The 27222-nt window shown below is 42.9% G+C and overlaps 1 protein-coding gene across 9 annotated transcripts in view; it reads left to right on the top strand.

Moving 5' to 3' along the window:
- The window catches only part of ATP2B2 (ATPase plasma membrane Ca2+ transporting 2), a 361326-nt gene that overhangs the window by 174256 nt on the left and 159848 nt on the right, over positions 1 to 27222 (top strand). For all 9 annotated transcript variants that reach the window (XM_069027411.1, XM_069027409.1, XM_069027407.1 and 6 more), the window contains one exon: positions 25600 to 26083. In XM_069027411.1, coding sequence (XP_068883512.1) covers positions 25885 to 26083 — 199 coding nt within the window. In that variant the 5' untranslated portion in view covers positions 25600 to 25884. The remainder of the gene's footprint in view (positions 1 to 25599; positions 26084 to 27222) is intronic.

Below are 27222 nucleotides of genomic sequence, written 5' to 3'. Positions count from 1 at the left end.
GCAGGGAGGGGGCACAGGCTGTGTGTGCACTGAGTGGGAAGCTGGGCTCCTTCTGAGCCATAAGGCAGAAATGTGGGTTCGTGAGAGAGGGAGAATGTCCATTATTAGTTTGCACAGCCAGAAGGCAAATGATAATTGCTTTGGAAATGTCCCCTGCGTTTGACTTTTGGGAAGTATGGGAATAGAAATGATTCATTAGAATGGAGCTGTGCATGTGAAAGAAAATGTAACTATGAATATTTTTGCAGGACTTGTTACCTGGAGATGATGTTGTACCTGCAATATTCATCAGCTGTTTATTTTCTCTTTAACAATTGTCACTTTAGCCCATTACAAATGCAGTGGTTTTGGGATGAATTTCATAGATACCAGTAAATGATTGATATTGCAAGGAAATGTTTGGAAAGAAAATAAGCAGCTTACTAATGAACTGTATATAATAACACCTATATTTCACATAGATTTCTGTGTTGAAAGTGTACATCCTTTCTTTTTAAACCTGATCGTTGAAAAATGCATTCAGCACCAGCTTTTGCCTTGTCAGAATTTCACCTGCACTCCTGTTTCATGCTTTTCTTGCTTTTAGACTTTATAGTAGCTGTGATTGTTATTCATCTTTAATTTGAGCTTAGGCACCAATAAGAACAATATCCAGGTATTTATTTTGGAGGTTAGAATATTTCTGAACTAACTAAAGCTGTTAAATGAGTAAAATTAGATGAAATATTTTAGTAAAACATAGAATACATGACTATTCCTGCGTGTTCTTGGAAGTAGGGATAGAGGAAAAGAGATGACAATATTAATTTTGATAAAATGCAGCGACATTTTTCAAGTTGTCATGCTTAATGCAGTCTAATTTTGCTTATCCTTGAATTTTGCATGGATTCACAGTGCAGTTTTAGCTGAAATTCAAATGGTACTGAGTATCTGGATAGGGTGATATATTTGGATTTGCAAATGCTTCTATGAATTTTATCACTTCTCTGGAAGGAATTAGCTTAAATTCTTAAAAAGACTTTTTATTTTAAGGGGTTCAAGTTGGATGTGAGATATTGGCAGCCAATCTGCCATTCATCAGTTTACCTGAGCTCTTTTCATCCCCTCCAGAGAGACAATTCATACTTTTAAAAATCTTTCTGTGTGGGCACGTCTGTGAAACTGAATTTTGCCTGAAAATACCCAGAGTTGGTAAAGCATGGTTATGTAACGAGTATTGCATAATAATGCATTTAATGATATTCTAATAGGAGTTTACTTTTGTCACTGTTTCTTTAGGAGAAAAGGTTGCAGGGCTGTGACTAATTACCCTCCTTCTTTAAGGTTATCAGCTGTCCTCGTTTTCAAGGACATCCCTCGCTAACAGGGACAACCCTGGAATCTTGGAGGCTTTATTGAAAATGGGGCAATGTTCTAATTTCAGAACAATCCCATGTCAGGCAGACATCTGAGCAGCTCCAGAGCTCACGTGGCTCCGAGGGCACCGCATCCGGCCGGAGCAGGACCAGCGCCGGCTCCGTTCCTGGCGTCGAAGGTGTGGCAGACAGAGGTGCTGCAGCTCTGTCCCACTGCTGCACAGACACAACAGTCTTTGTTTTAGAAGTAAAAAGAAAAATATTGGGGTTTCTGTTCGGACACGTGTTCATTTTTCCCTCTGTAACTTCCCTGTGGCTACAGATCCCACAGCCATGGGAATGGGTCAACAAAATCGGGTTCATTGCCCCATTCCCCTTGAATGGAAAGACCAGGCAGCAAATGCTGGAGCACTGGGAGGAATTTTCACAGAGGCTGAAGCTAAATTTAAAGGAGGAACAGCTCTCTGCATTCTCTGTTCTCAGACAGTTGTCAAAAGAGAAAAGCAGGTTTCTGAAGAGTTCAGATTTGTTTGACGACTTTGTTATCTCTGGGCTCGAACTCACACTGTTTTATATGTGCTTTAAAATAAGGAAGTCCTGGGATTATGTAAGGGGTTAGCCAAGTACAACACAGAGAAAGATGCAGGAAGGGTTGAAGTCTGATTTTAAATGTGTGCTGGGACATCTGTGATTACATGTATCTCCAAAGGTTTCTGCTGTGGAAGAGATCACTGATAGCTCAGTTCTGCCCCTCTAAAATAGGAGTACTTGTGAGGGCCTTCCTGATTTCACTGAGCTTTCCTGTGCTTGAGGAAACCCTGCATAATGGTGTCTTTTATTGGAATTAAAGCTTTCTAATATTTTTAGCACAGAGACCTTAATAAACTTGAGAGTTTTATCAGGAAATTGTTGCACTATGGACTCCTTCACTTTTCTCCAGATTTTAGGAAGTGGTGGCTCCACAGTCTTCATGGCACCTGGGACTTGTGCATGTTGGGTTCCAGGGCAGCTGTCCTGGAGATGGAAAAGGCCCAGTGGGGTATTTAAATACCCAGTCCTCCCATGTGGCCTGTAACCCAATGTGTGGGCTCAGTAGGAAAGTACATGCATTTTTCATGTATGGTGCTGTGTCAGGATGCATGGGAGACTTTTCTTTCTTGGTTTGGGGCTTTAAATATATCACACACACACACATACACATACACACACACACTGCTTGTCTTTGTATCATAGTGGCAACTGGTTTTGTAAATAAACAATTCGAGTTACCGTGGCTGTATTTCGTAACAATATCCGTACTTGGTGTCAGTTTATCAAGAGCTGAATGAGCCTAAAAGAACGTAGTTTTTTATTTACAGCAGCTGACTCTTACCTGGGTAAGTGACAGCTCTAGTGTCCCATTACTTCCCCTTCTGTCATTTTGCAGTATAGAATTTCATGCATCTGCCAGCTCAGTTTCTCTTTTGCTGGACAGATTTCATGTACCCCCACTTCTTGTAATTAGAATAATGGTGCCAAATTTTCTCAAGGTTAAGAAAACTGCTGGAACCATAAAATAGAACGTGAAGGATCTATAACTGCTTGGTTTTTAAAGCGAAGGTGTGAAACTTCCAAAGAATGACCACAGTTTTTGTGGGGTTTAAGGGAAGTGTCACTTAGCAGTTGCTGATCACTGAGGGCCCAGGTTTCAGCTGAGGTGAAGGAATGATTTTGCTCAAGTGTTAGACCTGATGTGTGCCAGGAAAAGCATCTGTGCAACAATTTGTAAGCTATTTAACACTGCAAAAATCAACTGAAAAGTGTTTGCATTTTCTTTGGGAATTAAAGGGGATCCCTTCAGTGAAAATGCAGTGTGTGGACTGAGTCCTGCAGTTCTCATTGCTGCTAATGGGATTTGCAAGTGTTGCAAAATCCGTGTTCATCTAACAGAAAATGTGCTTCAGAGCTCCTTAGAAAGCTGTTCAGTCTTTATTTCTGAAACTTTGGGTGACTTTAAGTTGCCCAGATCCAGTTTTAATTGGCTTTGCCTTTAGAAGAGCACTGCTCTGAGCTTCCCTGCCCTCATCTCTTGTGAGCACCCAGGCTGGGTTTGGCCAGCAGGGCGTAAATGCTGGTCCTGTTTGGACAGCACAGCCAGAGCGCTCTGTTCCTGGTGAGTTTGGCAATATAATATATCTAGGAAGAAGAAATGAGGATGTTTGTTTCTAACCCAGGAGGACCTGAGAAATCTGTGCTGCAGAGCAGTGTCGGCAGCTTTTCTTTCATCCGAATTCCAGGGTGAAGACCTGTATCCATCCCACTCTTTCCCTGTCTTCTCCCTCAGGTTGCAGATATTTGGAAAAGGCTTAAGGGCATCTCCTGCTCTTTAGCCACTCTTCTGACTCCTCCTTTCTCCAGTTTTCCTGCTTGCCTGTCTCTCCTGACACATTGTGTGACAGCAATGCCTCCACTGGGGCCACGGACAGAGCCTCCCCTTTTCCACAAACCACATCTCCCAGGCTGCTGGAGCTGAGCATGAGATGATGCTGGGAAACGTTTAAGAGCTAAATTAAAATCCTCTCCCATGCCAAGAGATGCCACCACTTGTTACCTGTGCTGCCACCTGCCTCCCTGTTGCTTTATCTGGATGTGTGCTGATTTTATTTTGGCTAAATATCACAGCCACAGACTTCATGAACAAGTTCTCTCTTTACTGACGTTGTGGCCCCACTGAAATGCTAATTGTTTTGGTCCTTTGTTTTTCCACCACTGTCCACGATCCCTGCCCACCTCTCAGTGCACCTTTCCCCCAGCAGAGCCCTTCTGGATAATTTTTAGCCTCTAGGAAGTCAGTTGAGTTGTTAATCTCCAAATGTGGCTCTGATTTGCTTTTGTTTCTCTGTATATGCCTTTACCAAAGCCTCATTTTTCAAATTGTGCTTATGAAGCAAGGGTAGAAGTGATCAGTAATCTGCCACTGCCTTGCTCTGATCCTCAGTGGTCATGTTCAGTTTTAGGTATTGCATATCTTGTATAATGTAAAACTTCCAAAATAGCAGAATTTAATATTGCTCTGAGTATTTTTGGGAATTATGCAACCTGCTAAAGCAAGCAAACAATTTTTTCCCCTGTGATAATCAGAATTAATTCCTTTTAGCAAGGCTATCTTGATAGCATTGTGAATGGAGATTTGTAAAGGTATCAAACTCCTTTGCTGATTTTTCAAGTCCCTTAATTTTAATTTTTTGTGGACTGAAGGAAAACAAGTTTTAAAACAATTTATTTTATGTGGCTAATCCCATATATAAGAAATGTAGTTAATCTGTATTTGCAACATTCGACCTTGAGGTTCAAATGTGTTCAGAAAATTCACTCTAGGATTAGTGTTTTGATTAAATGGATGGCCTTCATCATATGGAAGCTTTTTTTCCCCCCCCTCTAGTGCCAATTATGAAGACTTATTCTTGATTCTGAAAATAAAATTCTGTTCCCAGGGACTTTGGCAGAGTTCATCCCAACTCTCCCTTCGCTCTCAGCATCTCTGGATAAAGGGTGGCATTGTGAGCTCAGGGGGAGAGCCCTTTGGAACGGCAGGTGCAGCTTAACTGCCCCATCAGAGATATCAGCCAAGATGTGGGCACTAAACTGTTTAATAATTGTCATCTTCACTCTTTTTAACTTCCTTGCTCTCTTTCAAACTTGTGGTATTGCATCTGGAGAGTTGCGACCAGTCTGCCCAGTACAGGAGAGATACTGGTGACTGGAGGGAGTCCGGGGAAGGGAGCACACGGCACTCAGGGAGGGGCTGGGGGTGCCAGGGTTCCTCGGTCAGGAGAAGAGGTGGATGTGGTTTCATTCCTTTCTTCACTTAACCCAGTGGAGGTTGTAAAAGAAGGAAAATCCAGACTCATCTCTGAGGTGCACAGCAAAAGGATTTGAGGTGAAAGCTGTAATTCCAGGAGGGGGAATTCTGGTCAAATATAAATAGCTCTCTCACCAGGAGGATGTTCCAACATGGGAACAGTGGCCCAGACAGGGGTGGGAATCTCCATCCTTGGGGACATTCAAAGCTCAGCTGGGCATGACCCTGAGCAAGCTGTTCCACATTTGAAGTTGGCACTGAGTTGGACTAGATGACCTTCAAAGATCCTTTCCAACCTAAATCATCCTATGGTTTTCTTAGGGACACTGGAAAAAAACCAACCCCAAAACCGAACGAGAGCTGTTTGGTTTGAAGTTGGTTATCAAAGTAGAAACACAGGGAAGTCTGAGCCTGTGTTTTTGTGAGTGATGGACAACTTTTAGTCTGATGGGACCTCTGCTGTGGAGTCACTGGGTCCTCTGGCAGTCCTGGAGCACTGATTTGCAATGGCAGCTCACGCTTAGTTGTTGTTATGGATTGTTACTGGCCATTCTTTGTGAGACTTTTATATTTTTCCATGATAGATTTGGGATCTTCTGTTGCCTTAATTGATTGAAGCAAGTAGAATTTACACAGGTAAAACCAAAGGTGCAGAAACAGGAGAAGAGGAGTGAAAGCAGCACAGTCTTGTCCTGTGTAGGGAATTCACAAAATGTTACTGAAATTCTTCTATTTCAGCCATTTTTGGGGAGTTGCTTTCAACAGTGATAAATGACCTGCCCCAATTTTCTAGATGACTTTTCCATTTACTGTGTGAAATTATATAAAAGTCAGGGTAATAAGGAAAAAATGTTAACTTAATCTTGACTGCTTTGAGTCCATGTAAGGTTTGACACTTGTTGCTGTGGTGTTATTACAGTGGTTCCTAATTAATGTCTCTTGTTAGAGCACCCTTCCTGCAAGTGTAACCTTCCTTTGGGTGAGTTCTGCTGCAGTGGGGTTAATGGGGGATTCTCCATAAAACAGTAAATAATACATCTGATAATCACCTTGATAAAAGTCTGTGTCTGAGGTGGAAATGTGGGTAAAGAGGAAAATGAGTTATCATAAAACTTGTGCTCAATTCACATAAGGTGGCACTCCTAAAATGCAGGGTGGGCTCATTAAGGTTACGAGAATAAAAACTGGTAGGAAACTACTACAGCCTCTCTGGTTAAAGGGAAATTTGCTGGGGGAAGTGTCACCATCATTCTGTGGCCTTAGAGATGTCCCTACATCCCTGAGAGGCCTTGGGGGACAGGAGGGGCAGGGAGGGCATAGGAAGATCAGGGAGGGCATAGGAAGATCAGGGAGAGCAGAGGCAGGTCTGGAAGGGCAGAGGCAGATCAGGGGGAGCAGAGGCAGGTCAGGGGGAGCAGAGGCAGATCAGGGGGTGCAGAGGCAGATCAGGGGGAGCAGAGGCAGATCAGGGGGTGCAGAGGCAGATCAGGGGGAGCAGAGGCAGATCAGGGGGAGCAGAGGCAGATCAGGGGGTGCAGAGGCAGGTCAGGGGGAGCAGAGGCAGGTCAGGGGGAGCAGAGGCAGATCAGGGGGAGCAGAGGCAGATCAGGGGGTGCAGAGGCAGGTCAGGGGGAGCAGAGGCAGGTCAGGCAGCCCAGGTCAGGGTGGCCAAAGCGCACCTTGGTTCTGGAGCAAGAGATCTGACAGTCAGGAGGGTTCTGTCCCCATCCTGGGGTGTGGGAGGAAAGAATGAAAATAAATTGTGTACAGAGGCAGAGTGAGATACTCCTGCAGACAGGGGATTTCCAACACTTTTAGGATATAATTGCTAAAGGGAATTCCAGCTGGATAAGGGCTGAAATATTTGAACTGCATTTACAGCAGTATCTGTCTTCCCTTCCTGCTAGCTATCTGTGAAGTGGTGTGTTGGGGTTACTCTTTCTCTGATAAAGTGTTTTTTAACAAGGCACAGAATCATTTAGGTTGGGAAAGTCCTCTGAGATCATCAAGTCCAACCTGATCACCACCTTGTCAACCAGACCATGGCACCAAATGCCACATCCGGTCCCTCCTTAAACACCTCCAGGGATGGTGACTCCATCACCTCCCTGGGCAGCCCCTTCCAATGTCGAATCACCCTTTCTGTGAAGAAATTCCTCCTGAAGTCCTTCAGTACAGCTCCTTTCCCTGCCATTGTAGTGTTTGCAAAGGTACCTTTTGCAATGGTGTTCCTTCTGTCAAAGTGGAAAAGCTGCTGTTCCTGCTAGACAAGTGCTTTGAATTTGAATGTTGACCCTTATTTGAAGGGTTGTTTTGGTAGTGTTCCTATTCGGTATTTTATCCTGATAGTGGATTTGCTGGTACCGAAGTTGGACTTAAGTTCTTATGCCTAATGCATCAGATAATTTGTCACAGAACCTTGCTTACAAGGGAAGTTTTCTTGATGTGAAGTTGCTGGTTAATGCAATGCTAAACAAATGATCCTGTGTCTAAAGTGTCTTGGAAGGTTCATTCTGGGAGAGAATTTTTAACAGTTGGAGTCAGGTCCCTGTAAGAGGGAGGCATAGCTCCAAGGCTGTAATCCAAAAAGGAAATTTATGCAATTGAAATAAGAATCTGGGGATAAGACACAGAAGGTTGTGAAGATCATCAATGCTGAGTGAATTATTTAGGAAGGCATGGGAAATAAAAAGGTTATAGAGATAAGAGGCAGAAGTGGAGTTTGCACTGTGTGTCCATCAGCAAGGCATTTGGTGCATTAGAGGCGGATCAATAGCTGGGAGCAGCCAGTGCTGAGGGCCAGGATCTGTGCAGGTCTCGTGTCTGACTGGATTTAGTCTGAGCCTTTGGCCTGACAGCGCTCCTGCTGGGACTGGAAGCTTTCCAGAGCCCTGCGATTGTTTCTGACCTGTGTGTGCTGAGTGTGAACCTGCAGTGGGGCTTCTGCTCTGTTTTCTCCAAGAGCAGTCTCCTGCCTGGGCAGCAGAGCTGCTCTGCAAACAGAGCTGACACACAGCCAGAGCCACGGCTGGAGGAGCTGCTGCCCGACTGCAGCGCTGCTCGAACCCAAAACGTGAATGTAGGGCACAGCAAAGTCATCTGGCTCTGAAGCCTGGTGTAAAAATACATCATCTTATCCTCTGCTGGAGAAGCAGAGGTCCTTCTCTCTTAAAGGAGAATTTATCAAAATGAACTATATTGGGTTAAATCCATTTTCTTTGAAGTTGATGGTAAAGCTTCAAGTGATGTAAATGGGAGTAGAATTAGGCCAACACTGATCACTTAGGGGAAATCAAAATCTAGGCTAGAGAAAAGGCAAAGATCAGCTCTGCACAGATACAGAAATAGTTCCTGTGTGCTGTGCCACTAGCGGGTGGCTTCTGTGTGCTTCAGTTTGAGTTGGAGGGCTCATTTCTAGGGCAAATATCACTGAAATCCTGCACCCAGGGTGACCCCAAGTCAGTGGTTGCCCCTGTGGGATGCTGGGGTGGTGCAGCTCCAGCTGGCAGCCCAGCACTTCTCCCTGGGGACATTCTGCTCCCAGACACAGCCAGAGCTGTGGTGTTGGGCCTTGAGGAGCCCTCTGCCACCATGAGAACCTCACTCTCTGTTTTACTTTTCTGACAACTTGTGAGTCAGGAAAAGCCTTTCCAACTTTGGGATTTGTAGTGCTGAGGTACTAAATAGTTTAAGTGCAAATGATCCTAAAGGCTTCAGCAAATGGATTTAACACCACGTCACTCACCTTCTTCCTGTGCCATCTGTGCCAGCAGTGTTTGTCCCTGCAGGAGGATGCCACCTGCAAGCTTCCTGTTTTTCCCTGTGCTGGAAATAGCAATGCCAGCACAAAGGAATGTGTGGTTTTTAGTCAGGTGCTGAGGACTTGAGCTCCTTTTCAGCCACTGATTTGCTCCTTTTTTGTGTTTGGACAGGGTCTTCCTGCCCTGTTCTGGAAAAGCAGGGAGGCATCTCTCCCTGGAGTCAATGAAAACAGGCTGTTTATGAGGCTCTCTGGGTCTGTGTGCTGGGATGTCACCCTGGTGCACAAATGTCTTACACAATAGCAACAGAGCTGTGCTCAGGATGTGACTCTGGGGAGAAAACTCTGTCACAAGGAATGACAAATCCACCAGTGTTCCTTATGCAATTAAAATGGCAACTTATCTCCGCGTGATTCATGTTCCTTCCTCTCGAGCTGGTGAGCTGTTCCCAAAAGGAAACGCTCCCATCTCTTGGTCCCCTGGCTCCTGTGCATCCCTGATTTGGTGTGTCTTTACACTGATACAACCCTGGGGAGGTTTTAATCATAAGAGAATAAGTGCTTTGCCATTCCAGCACAGCTCCCTGGCTGCTCCGAGCTGCAGCCTCAATTATATTAATCTGACTGTTGCCTATTTAAGCACCGTCCTACATCTTGACTGACAGTGGGGTAAACAGATTCAGCAAATAAACTCTGCTTGCTGTGTGCTCGCCAGTGGCAGATCAGGTCAAGCAGAGTAGCAGCTCAGCAGACACAAACACACACGCAGCTTTCCCTGTGTCACTGCCTCCTGACTCGGGTGGAAATGCAGAGCCTGAGTACACCCAGTGCCACAAGAATATTTCTTCAAATGAGGTGTACGTGCTCTTGGCAGCCTCAGGGTGACACTGGGGAACTGCAGCTTCCAGAAAGGGTTAAAGAAATTTAGATGACAGCCGTGTGTTTTGCCTATTTGTCTGTTTTCCTGAAGGTCACTCGAGCTGCTGTTACAGGGATGGGAAGGGTCTGTTCCACTCACTCTATTTCCACAAATCATTTCTGACAATGGGAATATGAATCCTATTTAAAATGGCTGTGCTAGAACTTGGGAAGTTTGGTTCTTGCAAGAAGTGACAAAAAGCAAGACAGACATAAGGTTATTAAGCAACACATCTGAGGAAGTGTTTCCTGTTCATTTTCAAAGGCAAAACAATAATCACAGGAACATATGTGAAAAAAGTTGTCTTGATTTCAAATGCTAAAAAACCTGCACTGATTTACATGGAGAGCACCAGATTGAGACAGGCTGAAGCAAGAGGTGGGATCTTGTTTGTTAATCCCCAACCTGGTGGAGTTGCTCACTGCCATCAGGAGTGGGCTGGATCTGCATTTTGTGATAGCATGTGGGTTAGGTGCATGCAAATCAGAGACGTGGGCTCTACTTTGATCAGTTTTGCTTAATTTTCTGAGATAAGCTTGTATTTTTATTTTTTGGGGGTTGTAGTTAAACATGCAAAGAATTGACAATTCCCTTTTATTATTCTGGAGGTTGTTGTGGGCGTGCCTTCTCTGTAAGATTTCTGATTTATAAAAACAGATTCAGAGATTGCTTCAATTATTAGAAGTGTGGTAATTCTAAGTCTCTGATGTATGAATTATTTCAGATGGGTCCACAAAACACAGTTAAGAAAACCAAAGCTGTTGCAGGAGGTGTGAGTTTGCTTCTCTAGGAAATCTGCAGGAGTTGATGGGTGTGACAACCTTGGAAATAACTGGATTTGTTGTTTTGTTTACTTGCAGTTTTCAGGTGTTACATCAACGCAGGGGGTTAATTCAAACAGATTAATCATGGAAGTCCCAGTGTTTAAAATCTGTTTTAAAACTTGGTCGACCTTCTACACACCCAGCCACAGATATGACCAATAATATTCCAGGTTATTTTGGTTAATAACTTAATGGTTATATGGTTAATATTACAGTAAGTTTGGCTATTTTAGACACGTTCAGCACTAGACTGGATCTTTGGAGAATTTGGTAATTCCTCGTCACCACTTCTGCTTGTAGAGGGAGAGATTTAATTTTATTGGTCCATTGGATGCCTCCACATCTCTAATGCCAGAATACATTCCTTTGGGAATCTTTTACTTGTGAAATACTTGTGGGCCTGATGTCAGAGGGAAGGATGTGGCTTTCCAGCAGATCTGTGATGACCACAGGTGTTGGTCACACATGAATGAAGAATTCCCAGTCTTATCGAAACCATTTGGGTTTAGAAGTGGGAATCAAAGTGTCAGAGTAACCAACTGATATTTTTGTAGAGATTTATGTGTTGTCCCTGAAAGTGTTTTGAGCCCAACAAATCAATAAAACAATGTCCCCTGATACCAGATGGAGCTTCATAAATGGGAGCAGTCAGCTTATCTTGGTGTTTTGGAGGGTATTTCTCCCAAACATATCAAGATACCTCTTCCAGAAATTCTCATTTAGGCATTTATTGATAGTCTGATAGGAAATGAACACAGGATATGTTTTCATTTTCAAATAATCACTTTATAGTCAAAAACCAGAACATTCTGTGTTGGATCAGCTTTTGAGAGGTAAAAGCAACAGATCGCAATTGCTTTTTTAGAAACTTTATTTAGATTAAAAAAGGGTGAAAAAACCATGCTAAAAATATGCTAAGTTTCTTATGATCTCAGTGTCCCTGGTGTAGCTTTTCTTACAAGAACACTTGTTGCTTTTACTCTTTTCATTTTCAGATCTGCTTGGAATCTGCAGTCACAGGTGTCATTCCTGGTGAATGCATAATTAACAGCACTTGAATGGATTTAAACAGAATGTTTCAGTCTCCAATTGTTAGTGGTGCCTGTTGGCTGAGGTGTTTGGGTGGAAGTCATTACACACTTGCTCTATCCCCACCTCCAAACCCAGGCCTGGTCTCTTGAAAAGTAGTTGTGAAGTTTGCAGAAGGTTTTAGAATTTGGAGTGTTTCCAGTGCCTGTAGTCCTCTGACATGGAAAAAAATCAGTGTGAACACTGGCAATTTGGGTTCATTCCCCTACTAGTTTTGTTTAATCTGAGAATTGGGCAGAACTCTTAGCTGTCCAGAGAATATTCTAATACTTAATCTGTAGAATTATTTTCAGTTTCTTTTGCTGACCATTAATTCTGGGGTAGTTTGAGTAGTTTCTTACTTCACCTTCCCAAATAAACTCATTATTTATCTTGCAGAATAGATGCAGGGTCAACAAATGATCTATTGAAGCTTAATAGCAATATGGTCATCCCATACTCGGTACACTTAGCAACTGAAATATGTGCATGAAGAAATGCAGATTGTCCCCATGCCACCACCATTCAAATGGGAGCAATTAATTACCAGTTTTTTACAATGAATCTCTGTAAAGACGAAAAAAAAAAAAACACAACCAAAAAGAGTCACCAAAACCCTTGAAGTAAAAAAAAAAGAAAAGAAAATTTGAGATTTTAATACAACACCCCGAGAGTTGGCACTTGGTATGGCGCTTGTGAGTAAATGGTGGTCGTGTTCCAAAATGGAAGATTTCCCTGAGAACACTCACTGTCAGCCTCTCACAAAAATACCTTTTCAACTCAATTGTCTCTGCTTATCCCCAGCACCGTGCTTAAGAGATGAGGAGGGAGCTGTTCCCAAAACAGACAAGTCATTTGCTGGAAATAGACTTTAGATCAACACATTTGATTACAAGGAGAAATCAAGCTGAGCTCGTGCACTTTGTGCAGCACAGGTCTATGTTCTCTGCAAGAGCCATGGTTAAAATCAGCAAACAATCATGCTCTGTAGCAGCTGAGACATCCAGATGGTCTCAGTTTATCCCTCATTAAAACACACTTCAGTGTTCCAGTCTTTAGATAAAGATAGGCTTGAATAGCTGTGGCAAGGCCCATATCCTAAAAGAAAGGTCACAAGCATCGAGGCAGTTGCAGAAAATGCGTCTCAAAGCAGCCCAGTGCCTTGGTCGTGTCCCAAGGTCATGGAATCATTGAATCCAGAATGGTTTGGGTGGAAAGGGACATTAAAGACCATCCCATCCCTGGGCATGGGACATGGGACATGGCCATGGGCAGGGACACCTTCCACTATCCCAGGGTGCTCCAAGTCCCAATGTCCAACCTGGCCTTGGACACTGCCAGGGATCCAGGGGCAGCCACAGCTGCTCTGGGCACCCTGTGCCAGGGCCTGCCCACCCTCCTAGGGAACAATTCCTGCCCAATCTCCCATCCAGCCCTGCCCTCTGGCACTGGGAAGCCATTCCCTCAGTCCTGGCCCTCCAGCCCTTGTCCCCAGCCCCTCTCCAGCTGTTGTGGAGCCCCTTTAGGCCCTGGAAAGGGGCTCTGAGGTCTCCCCAGAGTCTTCTCTGGGCTTTTCTGCAGCTGCTGGGGCTCTGTGATTCCGGTGGGAGCCTTGGAGTTGATCTTACTCGTGTCCTTCCTAGCAAGTGCAAGCAGCAGTGCAGCAGGATGCTGAAAGGGAGCGTGCAGCCCGTGCCCTTTGCATTAATTGTGTTCCTACAGACCCAGAGAGGGCCTGGAACAACTCTGAACCTTCCCTCCTGCCCTTGCTGGGAGGAGGCAGCCAAAGAGGAGCAGCTGGAAGCATCTGATCCATGTGTCAGATGGTCACAGAGTGCCACGAGACTAATCTCCAGCTTCCCATCTTTCTTCATTTACTGGGAAATTAATGAGGACCCCAATTGTGCTGAAATCTGAGTACCTGCTGAAGGGCTTTACTGGACAGGAGTCTGTGCATCCTGCAGCTAATTGTGACATTCATTAATCTGTTATCTCTTGATGATGGGCACGAGAGTCACTGAGAAGGATTCAAAACCAACCTGGCAATTAAAGTATTTATTCCTTGAATTTTGCTAATTCTTTATTTCTGTGCTGCAGCCATGTGAAATCCTTACAGGCAGTTGTATTAAGGGATTCTCAGAGAAAATTCCCGTTTCTTCCTTGTTCTCCTGGGTTCTTTTCCCATATATGCAGAGAGCTAATGTAGCTTAAGAGATGCAGAGTAGGAAGATTAATCTCTCTTCCCCCTTGCAGCTCCTAAAGAAAGTTACAGCTTTATAGCTTCAAAAGAGAACATTTTATTTTTAAGTTGCTATTAATAGCACAGAAAATTAAAAGCTCATCATGGTTAGGATGAGATCCCGATTGAACTTGACAGGGAAGAAGATATTTAATAAAAGTACCAGGCATGATGATGGCTTTAAAATAAATCTGTGTGTTAATAGCTAAATTATGAGGCGATAATCTGCTGGTCTGCTTAAAAATGTGTATGTAGGAGGATTTTTGGGATGACCCCACAGCTAATGCATGGTTGTTGGTATGTAATGTCCTACTGGTTGTATTTTTTGGCTAATTGTATGATTTTAAGGTTGGGCAGCAACATTCTACATAGCTGTGATCGCTTTTTATCCATCAATTGATGTCTGCTGCTGTTTTATCAGCTTATTTTTCTGAGCCACCAGCTAGGATAATGTGCTTGAGGGAAAATTATACCCTACATCAGTGGTTTTGTTACAGCATGTTGTACATTATTGGTAATTTGAATGCACCCAGATAAAAATAGAAAGGTTAAGTAGTTTTCCAAATGTTGCTTCTGTGAAGCAGAAAGAGAGTAATGTCTGTACTCATGTACGTTTTTGAGGGAAGAATGGGTTTTTTATTTTATTTTCCCTTTGCTAAAATTGATGCTTTCCCTCAAGCTGAATGTAGAGAACATTTGGCTTTGGAAATTTCTCTTCCCAAACTATTTTTTTTTTTTAAATTCTTCCTGATGGATGTTTAGGTTTAATGAGCCGTTTTTTAGCATTAATGTGCCAGTTCTGTCTACATATGCCTGTCCCCAAAGTGCCTTCCCGTGGGCAGGTGGTGTGTGCTGGTGCCAGGGAGCAGGAGCTGCGATCCCACGGTGCCCAGTGCCCTCTGCAAGTGTCCCTGGCTCTGGCAGCTCCTCCTTCCTTCTGCTTGGGGCTCTCAAACGTTCCTCATGCCCCTCAGGTGGTGTTGGCAGGCACAAACAAGGCCATTTTGGTGAGGTATTTATGCAGGGCTGGTCTGTGATTTCTGTCACACTGTAGTTCATCGTTTCTGTTCTGAAATGATTTCGTGATTCTCCGTGCATGACAACAACCTGGGCGAAAAAGTGGGTAGGGCTGCCTGATAGCCATCTCCTTGGAATCCTTTGTGCATGTCCTATTTAAAACCTCTGCAGAACATCACTGTGTGTCTTTCAGCTAATGCCCACTGAGATTTAAAGCCTCCTTTTTGGCTGCTCTCTTTCTTAGGAGTGACCTTGGCTGACAGTTCCTATTGTACACCCGAGTCCTGTGGGGATGGATTTTTCCCTCTCCTCCCTTCACATGGATTCTCGTGCTGCAAACTCACCTCTCCAGCAGCTCTGCTCCTCTTGCCTTGCAGGGCACACGTTCTAAATCACTGTGGAGAAAATATGTTTATACTTGATTTTCTTAGTGATTAAAAATGGGATGGGGGCCGTTAGGTTCGAGCCTATCCAAGTGCTTCCCTTTCTCATCCCCTGATTAATAAGGATCATCTGTGGTTTTCATGGCAGGTGAGAGAAATCAGCCAGCTGGGGAGGGCTGGGGGCTCTTGGCTTTCATTTCAGCTGGGCACAGGCAAGGTGGAAGCTCTTTTTCTTCTGCTCTCCACAAAACTGCAAAAAAAAAAAAAAAAATCGTCCCAAATCATCACTTCAATTGCAATTTATTGTTCTAACTTCATATTGCCTGCGAGCTCGTGGCTGAGGACGTTTGTATGTGGAGCTGGAGTTCAAAGCTGTCCAGGTTTGCATCTCTCTTTAGCAGCAAAGATGGGTTGGTTCACCTTTTAAAGGGAAATTTTATAAAGCTGTGACAGTAAAAATTACTTGGGTGGATTTTTTGGAGCAAAAAATAAGAGAATATGCTTGAAGCAAATTTATCTTTTGAAGGGAAAAAAGCTTTTTTCTTCTACCACATAACTTATTTTCCATAAGATGGAGCAAAGCTAAAATGTTATTTTCCTTTACCTCTGGTGCTTGCATAGTGATGGTCTGAGAATTCAGTGGCACAAAGGAGATTTAAAGAGATGCCAAGTTTTAGAGGAGCTGAACTCTGCTCTGTGTGCTGGTGGTGGCAAACTGCTGCTAGTTTATTTTTAGCAGTTTATAACCTATTAAAGCTTGATTTTAAATTTGTTATACTTTAGCTGCTGCTTTTTAATTCTGATAAATAGGTGGGTAGGGGTAGGAATGCTCTGTAATGCGCAGGCATCAGCAGGACAGGCTTGGGATTCCACCCTTAGTTAACTAAAATGATCTCCTGCTATAAAATGTGCAGGTGGCAACAAAAATCTCTTTGAGATGGTCCCTGTTAGTTATAATTTGGTCTCTCTATTCTCGTTTTAGAGAATTGCATCCCAGCCCAAGAATAAAATAGCCCAGGCTTATGTAAGATTTTTTTTTTTAATTATTTTTTTTAAGAAAAAGATGCCAAAGTTCTTTTCATAATAAATAATAAAAAGAAAATGTAGAAATATGTTCAAAAAAGCAGATTCTAGCCTGCAGTTTGTTTTTTCAGCCTTTGTGGGAATGGTGAAAATGAAAAATGTGCCTCTTCAATTCCACTTGTAAATATTTTTATTCAGTCATTAAAGAACAATTTATTGTTTGGGTTTTTTGAACAACCAGATGATTTACTTTCATATTTTGTGTTCTTTCTGTTTTATTCTTCTGCTTGCACTTACTTTTCATGGAAGCTGCATTTTCTGGATCTCATTAACAACCAATGGTGCTGCACTAAAAGCCTCAGTATTGGATTCATGTTTTTATATCTTTACTTAATATTATACATAATAAAATGCCTCTGGCAGTGAAACCGAGGTGGCAGAAGAGAGGTCTGCAAATTTTGACTGGGATGGAAATTGGTTTGGTTTGTTTAGGGGGGTATTTTTTCCCCTTTTTTTCTCTCCTTCCTCCTCCTTCCCCTGGACCAGCTGTGTCTCGTGATCTGTTTGATGCTCAGCATTTCACCTGCTGAGCAATCTCACACACCTGAAAAACAGGAGTCACTCCTGGAAAAATGGACTTTTCTGCAATCGGTCTTTCAGCCACCCTTAGATAGGAGATGTTGGGTGTATTAACACTGAAATTATGGCATTTTTGGCTAAACACAGCAGTCTGATTCCATTTCTCTGGGGCTGTGCTGTGGTCTCCTGCCTTTTGGCTAAAGGTCTGCTAAATCTGCTTTGATTTTCTTGAATTTATAGACAACAATAGTCAGCCAGTCCTTTTCCCTGCTAATGGCTGGGTGATCTGTGTGATGGATGCTGACAGAAGGACAGAGAAAACAGCAGAACAAGGCCAGGGTTTTTATTTGTTTGGTTTTTCTTCTCCCTTAATGGTCTCCCTTGGGTTGTTATGTAGAAATTTAACTTCTGTCTCAAGGATATGAGTGTCAGCACTGATCATGCTACAGTAGCACGGATGTTAAAATAGGAAGGGTGCTTTAACCTCCGGAGTTCAGATCATGACACAACAAAATGAATCTCTCTGCAGCTGACCAGTTATGGATTTCCTCAGGTTTTCATTCTCTCTGTTATTCCATAGATCCTCATTTATGGAAAATGTGATATCTGTCAACTTTTTAGGAAGAGCAATCCATCAAAATTATATTTCACATTAATGAGTGCACTTCCACCACGTTTCCTTGTTCTCATGATCCTAAGAACGAAGGAGAAGTCTTCAATTTATTTCCAGTTTACTTAAAAAGTAATAAAATTTGGCCTCCCTTAAGTCTTTGAGATTGCTCTTGTGACAGAGTCCTATCCAGGACTGGGGTATTTCAACTCCCACTTCAGAACTCTCAAACCAGTCATGGGTTGATACAGCCCCCAAGGTAGGGCTGGGAGCACAGAGGGCTGTGGCAGAAGAGTAATGAAATGAAATTGCAGCTTATTGATTAAAAACCTGATAGAGAGTTCAGACATACATAAGAGTTTCTTCATTAATCTAAATTTTTAGGGTTGAAAGTCTCTGTAAAATATTGCTAAAAAATCTGAGAAAGGAATGTGGAAAGAGGTCAAGATAGATGTGACCAATCAGGAGAAATGGCAACTTCTACCAAAGAATTAAATATTTGGGTTAATCTCAAGGTATGAAGATTAGAGAGGCCATTGAATATTTTTATAATGAAATGATTAGTAAGGGACTAAAAAAAAGTAATAATTAGGAACCAAACTCAGTGCTCATTCTCAACAGAGACTGAACAAAAGCTCACCAATTTTCGGCAGGGTGGAGCAGGACTGTCAGCTTTAATCAGCCTCTGTCAAGCCTCAAATCCTGTTTGTTGGAAGGAGCTGGAAAATTGATTTCTTTTAAGATGTTCTGGAGAATTTTCTGATAAAATGAGATATAATCAGGTATTTTAGGCACACAGACTTCTGGAACTCCCTACAATTGTGTGCACCAAGCTAAAGGTCACAGGGTAACTCAAATTCTAGATTTAAGAACTCTGGTGATCTGTAAAACACACAAAAGAAGGGCAGATGTAGAAGGCCTCATCTTTTTAGTGTTTATGTTTCAATAATTTGCTTTTAGTGAAGCAAAGTAAAGAAAATATCTGAATTATAGCCTGGTGAGTTTGGACTCTGTTCTTTTATAGGATTTTTCATCCTTGTCCCCTGGGTCGATACTGTAATGACTGGACAGAACTGTAATTTTGGGGGGAAAAAGAAAGGCACCTCAGCTCAAGGGAAGAAATTTTGATTATTTTATCCTGGAGATGATGGTTGGAAGCTGCTCTCTGACATCCCTCTATGGTGTAACATCACTGTAGTGCATCTTTTGGGTGGTTTCTGCTATAAAAAAGGCTTCCTCCAGCTCTGGAGGTGATGCAGGAATCGGTGCTGGATCCTGGGTCTGTGCTGGGATATGTTCCTTAGCTGATCACCTACTGCTTTTAGAGCATTTCATTTAGATTATTTTCTTTTCACATCTGCTTTATTTAATGCTGAGTGTCTGAAGTCTGAATGTCCTTAGGTTTTTTTTCCCAGCTGTGTTTTTGATTAAATTGATAACACAGTTTTCAGTTGGCATTCCTTGCAATAACTGTGCTGTATAAAATCAATTCTATGTGAAGACCTGAATTTTCTAAAGCTTCTAGAGGTGTAGAATGGGTCTTCAGTGCCAGTACAACCCCAAAGAGTGGGTGGATATGGGGTGTGTAGGAAGGCAGTGAATGAAAGAAACCCCAAACCTGTTTTGCAGTGGGGAATTGGAGCCTTGAGAGCATAAATGGCCGATGAAAAATAACCTTTCATTTGAGCACTGGAAGCAAAACAAAATAAATTCATGGTAGGACCAGCAGGGCGTGAGAGAGAGTTCTGAAAACTGGTGGCTGGGCTGGACTTTAGTGGAAAAATCCCTTTGCAGGGCAGATCCCGTCTGTGCAGGCAGAGACTGAGGCTCATACAGAGGCTCTGGTGGCAGAGCAGGAAGGGTTTCCTTTGCAGGACCTGCTGCAGTCCCCCAGAAGTCACTGATGGAGTCATTTCATTATTTAATGGGGCTGAATTAATTCCTTTAAAGTAGTTTTGTTGCTGTCAGGAGTTCATTTGGCTTTGCTGGAGCCATTTCCACGAGGAGCAGGGGAAAGCAGGCTTGGTATCAATTGTACACTGAATAACTGTGCACTGCAGCAGGGGCTGGAGGTGCTTTAATTCACAACTCTCATTTCAGTTCCCCTCATTATACCAGTACAACCTGGAAAAAGAAAACCAACAGCCAATTTGTGCAAGATTCTGTTTGGTAGAAGTCCTAAGTAAGTAGGCTTATTGTAGAACTAAAATGAATGATGATTTGTGCTTATTTAATAAAAATTCCTCTTGTGAGAAGGCTTTTGTTGCCTTCAAATATTCAACAGTGTCTTCGTGAGGCAGGGAATCCTTTTTGTTTATCCTACCTGATAACAAAACTGGTACAAGGAGTCTCAGCTGACTGAAGGCCCAGGTCCATGCTGAAAGACTGAAACAGTTGTTAAGGGATCATAAGAGGTAGTTTCCTTTGTTGGTTTTTTTTTTTTTATGTTTTCAATTTGTCATATTTTTAAAATAATACTTTAACTTAATTGTCTTAATGCCATCCTATTAGCAGGGGAAATAAATCTCTGTCTGAAAACAGAGACTGAATGAAACATCCAATGTCTCATCTGTGTGTGCTCATCATGAATGAATTATCCCAGAATCACAGAGTGGTTTGGCTTGGAAATGACCCTAAAGACCATTTTATTCCAGCTCCTTCCATGGGCAGGGACTCCTTCCACGATCCCAGGATGCTCCAAGCCCCATCCAACCCAGCCTTGGACACTTCCAGGGGTCCAGGGGCAGCCACAGCTTCTTTGGAGATGGACAGATTAACTTAAGGCAATTTGAAATTCATCAAGAAATGTAAGGATGAAGTCAGGAATACTTTCAGACAACACTTTAGCTATTCAGTTTCTTTATCTACTTTTGGATTCCTGGTATTAAACAAAAGTTTCACACTTTGGAAGGTGTCAACAGCTTTTATTCAGATGATGTTTGTCCTTAGTTCCTTCTGCATCTTGAGCATTCTGGATAGTTAATCTTCAAAGTCAGTGTGAGGTTTTTTTTAAGTGAGTGTGAGTTTAGGCATTGTTGGGTGTGTTTATCAGCTTTGTTGGCTGCTGGATAGAGAACCCATTCCTCGTTCTGCTCCGTGAGGATTATGTTCACAAATGGATGGTCATTTTAGCTTTGACATGAAAAGATGCCACAACTGGGCCACACTTGATTTATTTCACACATCTGGAGACCTCTGCAGAGCAGGTTATGGTTTTCCTTCTCAACTCTTCTCCCCTTGCAGAGCTCTGCTGGGAAGTTTTCCTCCTCTGTGATCAGTTGTTGCTCTGCTGCTCCCAGCACAGAGTTCACGGAACCGTAGTCTCAAAACAACCCCTCTCAGATGATTTTGCTCAAACTCAAAGGAAAATTCCCTAAATCTACTTCCAGTCCTGCTTTATCAAGGAACTGTATCAGGGAATACAGATGAATCTGGTTATGCACCTTGTCCTCACTAAAATGTGACACTTCTCTGCTTTTTCCTCCCTGCTTTGGGGTTCTTTGTGGGGCCCAGGTAGAACTTTATCTACAGCCAACTAAAGCCCAAGTGGGGCAGTAATGCTCCCTATGGAAGGGTGGGAACTGCGAATTCCCTGGTTTTAATTCCCAGAGAACCAGCTGTGTGCCACCTTCCAGCTGCACGAGGAGTGAACAGAGCCTGGGCTTTGCTGATCTCTCTGCCCTGGCTGAGAGTGGTCACCCTTTATCCTGTATTGCAGACAGCTCCTCCAGCAGCAGGTTGTGAGATGGGAGTTGCCAGAATCTCAGGTGACAGTTCAGAGAAAACAGTCAAATTATGAATAAATCCTAATTCTTTTTGACTAATCATGAATCCATTATTTGCCTGGACTTTGAGGACTGTGGAGTGCAAGTCTCGTGATTCTGCTCTGGTGAAATCTGGTTCATTACATTGCTGTTAACTTTCCTGCCAGTAGAAGCCCGAATGAAATCAGATGTCAGAATACTTGGGGATGATATCTGCATTCTAACACACTGTGAAAATATTTACAAGCTTCCAAGATGAGACTTTTCCTGATTAGGGAAATCAAAGAATAGTTTTCCCAGCAGGCCTGCAGTTAGCTCATCCAAATTGCTTCTGTTTTAATTGGCATGCATTTCCTCTAAGCAGCTAGGAGATGAAAAATATTTGACTTGGGCTCTACAGGACTGGAAGGCTCTTCCCCCAGACACAGCCACTCTGGTAAAAAAAAATCCAACCAAACAGCAGCCAGCTCGAGTTTATATTGCATTTGTACAACAAAAATGCATCTTTGACAAGATCCCAGACCAAGGTGCAGACTGATATTCTGACTTTTTATTGAGGAAAGTAAGGATGGTGTTTTACTCAGGTGTTCTGGGGTGTGAAGTCTTTCGTTACCTGAGTTGTATCTAAGTGGGGTGTGATTTTATCTCTGCTCCATAGTATTCTGTTGTTTTCAAACTGCATTTTGGGACATCTTTTACTCAGTTTCCTAGTTTCAGAAGCATTGGGAAGACTAAGTAAAAACAACCTTCATTAGAAGTGACTGCTTTTGTCTGGGAGAACAGACAACATTGTGCCTGAAATTAATTTACTGGAGTTTTTGTTTCTCTTTTGCTGAACCTGAGGAGGGAGGTTTTCCCTATCTCACAGGGAATGATGAAACCAAACCTGCCTCGTGGAGGAGGAGGTGACCCTGCTCTAGGATGGTGTGGAAAGCTGCACTCTCAGGATTTGGGGGTGGTGTCCTTTTATGTTCCAGGAGACTTTTGGTTATGAATGAAGCCCACCATGGATAGACCAGTGAAAGCAGCACCCAGAGCCTGAAATCCAGTTCACTTCATTTATTGGGTCATTAGGATATTAGATAATTTTGATGGAAAAATGTGCCAGTATCACCTCCTTTAATCAGGGCTTCTTGGTAGTTCACCTAGAACATGTGTACATCCTGAAAATATCAATGTTGTGTGTTTTGTAAAATAGTCCCTTCCCTCACCTCCACCCAAAAGGACAGCAAACAAAAAAACCCCACCCAAACCTAGTGTGATACTGGGGTTTCTTGAGGATGAGACTCCTAATTTCCCCCACTTGTGGTAACTGGATGTATTTTGGAGATGCAAAGCCCCATGATGGGAATATTGCCATGTGCCAGCCACTGCTTTTCTATTCCCCAGCTTTTGGGAAAGGAATATTCAATATTCACCACTTAGGAGGAGTGAGGTGGTCGCGTGTCAGTCCTGCCAGCCTGGCAAGGGGCCTGGACTTTTCCTAGGAGAGATTCTGGGATGGAATGCAGCCTGAGTATCCTGTTCCACGGGATTAGGGAGCTGCATTAGCAGGGAATAATGTCAGTCACGCTCTGTGCCCTCTGCATTTCACCATCTGCCTCTCAGAAACGTGAGGTGGGGTTTCCCTGGTGGCACGGCATTAGGTGAGTCATGAGCAGCACAGACTCCCAGTGATTTGGTTTTGAAGCTCTGGAGGAAGTGTGAACTTCATATTTGTTGTTTATTGATTAATATTTTATCGGAGGTGAAATTAAAGATTAAGCAGGTAAATGACTCATGCTGAAAAGCAACAGCACTGTCTTGCTGTGGCTGACAAATGACAATGGATTTCTAAGAATAGGAGAAAATATATTAATTTATAGGGATAGCACAGGGAGCCTAAAGAGATGCTTTGATTGAGAGGGGTGGACACATCCCACAGAAAGATCATGGAGAAAATGGCTTTGATGCTGTGTTTAGTACCCTTTGCATCACAAATGAAATTGGTAGATGGTTCTCTTCAGAAAATACTCAAAATTGTCTTTTCTCTGTGGTGTTATGGAGCAGTTTAAGAGCAATTTTGTTTTATTGGAGCAATGTTTAAAAAGATTTTTTTATCAGAGCAATGTTTTTTGCTGTTTTCTTTCTTTCTTAAAATCATGGCTGTTTGAGATGCCCAGCTTTCAAAATCCTGAACTGCACTTAGGAACAGATTTAATTTTTTTTTTTTTTACCACTGGAACTAAAGAGCAGCCTGTTATTTCAGCTAGTTGTTATTATTACCGTTGCCTCAGTCTTTTTGACAATCAGATCTCAGTCTGCATTTTGCTGTTGCTGACAGAGCCTGGGATGCTGCTGTTAGGAAGGAGGAGCACGCTGGCAGCGGAGGCCGTGGCGATTCGCTGCCTCCTGGGATGAAACCTGCCTGACTGGGCATCTGTGACATTTCTGGCCTGCAGTTTTTTCCCAAATAATGCTGCAGGCTGATGCTATTTCTGTTCAGAATACTGATCCATCCTGTTTACAAACAGCCAAAGCAATAGTGTGAGTAAGGCCTTTTCTTCCTGCTGTATATGGAATTACCTAGGGATGGATTGAGGCTGATCAGTGGCCAAGACACAGGCGTGGAGAGCTGAGCGTGGTTCACCATCTCCTGCTTGGCACATAAAGGCCTTTTTAAATTGCTACTTCTAGTTTCTCTCTGTTGTTTCCTGTAAAATCATTTTGTGCTGAAATTCTCATCTCGTGAATGGGAAAAGCAGCGTGTGAAAATGAGGGTGGCAGAAGTTCTTAGCACTAGAAGATACATCAGTAAACAGGATGGGTGGAAGAAATGTGTAGGAATTGGCTCGTATTTTAATTGTGGTCTGCATTATCGTAGTGAAACTCATACTTCCTTTGTTTTAAAAATTTTTCCTCCACAGGAATCAGAGGAATGTTTGGGTTTGAAACTGTAAAGGAGAGGGCTGGTAGAGGTTCACTTTTGCTAACTGAGCAAGGTAGCTCCAAATTAGTGCTCACACAGGCCTGATCTTAGTCACTGCAGAGCAATGGCAACATCCTTAGCAGTAGAAATAGCGAAGCTACGTGTTGTGTCAACTGTAATTGGGTGGGAGATTAAAATTATTGCACAAATATAAAACCAGGACTTGAAACACATCGGGCTCCTCTTGATGTGCTTTATCTGGGCACTCGCTTCCACTGGGGATTGCTTTGCCTAGGAAGTTCAACGTGTGCCCTTTGCCTGTGACAGGTGGGTCAGTCTTTAGGCTGCTGGGGTGCCCTTTGAAAGATCTTTTTTATTATGAAAACTATTCTGAGACCTCTAGATTAGACAGTGCACTCACACTAACCCGCTTGAGGCAAAAAAGAAACCTTTAATCTCTGTTAAAACTCTGCGTGCCAAATATAATAGCTGGTTTCAGCAGTATTTAAACCAACTTCATTAGAATATGGGAAGAGGAAACGGGTTTTAAAGGCTGGCTTTAGCAAGTAATCAACTGTCTCCCAGATGGTCCAAATGGGGCTCACTGAACACTGCATGGGGAAAAAAGAAAATAAAAAATGGGAAAAAGAAGAAGAAGAGAGAGCCCAGCACCATCCTGTGTGTGTCTGTGCCTGCTGGTGACTGGGCTCAGGGGAAGGGACCTTGTGGGTGCCTGGCTGAGGACCAGCTCTGCCTCTTCCAATCCAGACATCCTGGTGCGTTCAGGCTGTGCTCACTTGCACAGAAGGCAAGGCAGCAAGATGTAATGTATTTAAATATATTCTGCATTTGTCATGGTGGCTCTATCGTTTTCCCCCCAGTTTCATTGCCCTTGCTCTGAAAAGCAGTTTTGCTTTAACCCATTACAAAAACTGTTTAACCGGTTTTTAACCTCGGAGCCTTATCAGGGAGCCTTTGTTCTGGTCAGAGAAGCCCGGGGTGGCTGTATGGAGCAGAGCACGTACTGGGGGTGCATCCTGCACGCCGGGCTAATCGCTCACTAATTAATATTCATGACTCATCTCATTTAGCGGCTGCTCTTGGGACTCGAGCAGTGCTGCTATTGGTGCTCGAGCTGTGGAGAGCTTTAGCTAAGGCAGAGCTGGTGTTATCCTGGGGTGGATGCTGCCGACCTGCAGCACCTCCAGGACACCCCACCGTGGAGCTGCGCGGCTCCTCTGAGATGCCAAGATCCGTTTGACATCCTCTGTCTCGCGTTGTAATGAGTCCTTTCTGCTTGTTCCCAAAGGTCCAGAGGAAGAAATGACCATGTAGATTCTACAGCTTGGGTGCAGCATAATGGGAAATGGTGAATGGAGTGGAGCTGGTCTGCAGCCTTGAGAGCAGCCGTTCTGTGACCTCCAGTCAGTCAGGGACACCCTCCACGCCAGAGGCATCCTCCACGTCACTCGCCGGACACACGCGGGATTCTTTTTAATTTCTCCGATTGGAATTCAAGATTCCTCTCCTTCAATTTTTAAACAGTTTTAAGATTGTATCAACTACAACGAGTGGAGCAATATAACCAGCCACGATGGGTGACATGACAAATAGCGATTTTTATTCCAAGAACCAAAGAAATGAGGCCAACCATGCAGGAGAGTTTGGGTGCACACTGCAGGAACTGCGCTCCCTCATGGAACTCCGAGGGACAGAAGCAGTAGTAAAAATTAAAGAGACATATGGGGAAACAGAGGGGCTCTGCAGACATCTGAAGACATCACCAACAGAAGGTAAGCACTTTTCACTTGGCTTGAGTTAGGGGACTTAGTGTAAATGCTCTCCGGACACTGAAAGAAAAAGGTTTTGATTCAAACCTGAACAGAATTCTCATGGTGCCGCCATTGTTCCCAGCAATAATAGAACAAGAGTTTTCTAAGAAAGAAGGTAAAGCAGCCAAACTATAGCTAAAGCTGTCATAAGAGTGAAAGGAGTGCTTTTTGTTCTAACAGCTACATGCATCAATTCTTCCTTCTTAAAATGACACAAAAAATCAGCATGTGTTTTAGGCATTGCAAAGAGCTCTTGGGGGTAAGAAGGTGCAGAGCAGTTGCTCCAAAACAGCTTCTAGGTTTTTGGACATCTTGAGAGTATGAAATGACCTTCTGAGATGCACATTACGTTACTGTGTAGATTGACATATTTTTTATATATGTAGATAAGTTAATCTTCATTTAGTATATTACCGTAGATAATTTTGCTTAAATCATCAGTCTATGATTGTATCAGTGTTTTTTATTAGTTGGACTTCTGTTGTGTGTAGAACTAAACTCCTTACTTTCTTATATTTAATAATACCAATCATGACTTTCCAGGATCTATTTTTCTAAGTGTATTTAGAGTTTTCTACCTGATCATCATTTATGAGTCTGGTTTCCAGTGCTCATACCAAATATCTCCCCATGAAGCATTGACAAGGGTGGAATGTTTCCCTCTCGTCACACAGTTTTCTTGATCACTAATTCTTTCTCTTTAAGTGCAAGTAAAATTCTTTCATTCTAAGAATTCTATTTTTGTCACTGTATTTTCATCTCCAAGCAGTATTAACACTTTTGGAAATTACACAGTCTTTCAGTCTATAATATTTCTGCAGTCTTGTAAAGTAGCCAAGATGTTCATTTTAAGTTCTTTTCTTTTTCAAGAAGATAGAAGTCTTGGCTTTGTTCCATCCTCTTCTTTCTAAAATTAATCGTTTAGTTACCTCCTCTGTTTAAATGCCTCAAAGTCTGGAATTATTGGTGTGATCATAAACATGTCAATTGTAGCGTGATACTGTAAATTACCCCAGCTGAGGGGTCCCAAGGGAGCAGCTATCAATGTCTCAGCTTCAAGAATTCCATGTTTGCAGAAAGTCAGAGCTGAAGTCTCTGTG

The sequence above is a fragment of the Aphelocoma coerulescens genome, chromosome 12 (genome assembly GCF_041296385.1).
Source record: "Aphelocoma coerulescens isolate FSJ_1873_10779 chromosome 12, UR_Acoe_1.0, whole genome shotgun sequence".
Classification (NCBI taxonomy): Eukaryota; Metazoa; Chordata; class Aves; order Passeriformes; family Corvidae; genus Aphelocoma; species Aphelocoma coerulescens.
This window is presented reverse-complemented; position numbering and strand designations above follow the sequence as displayed.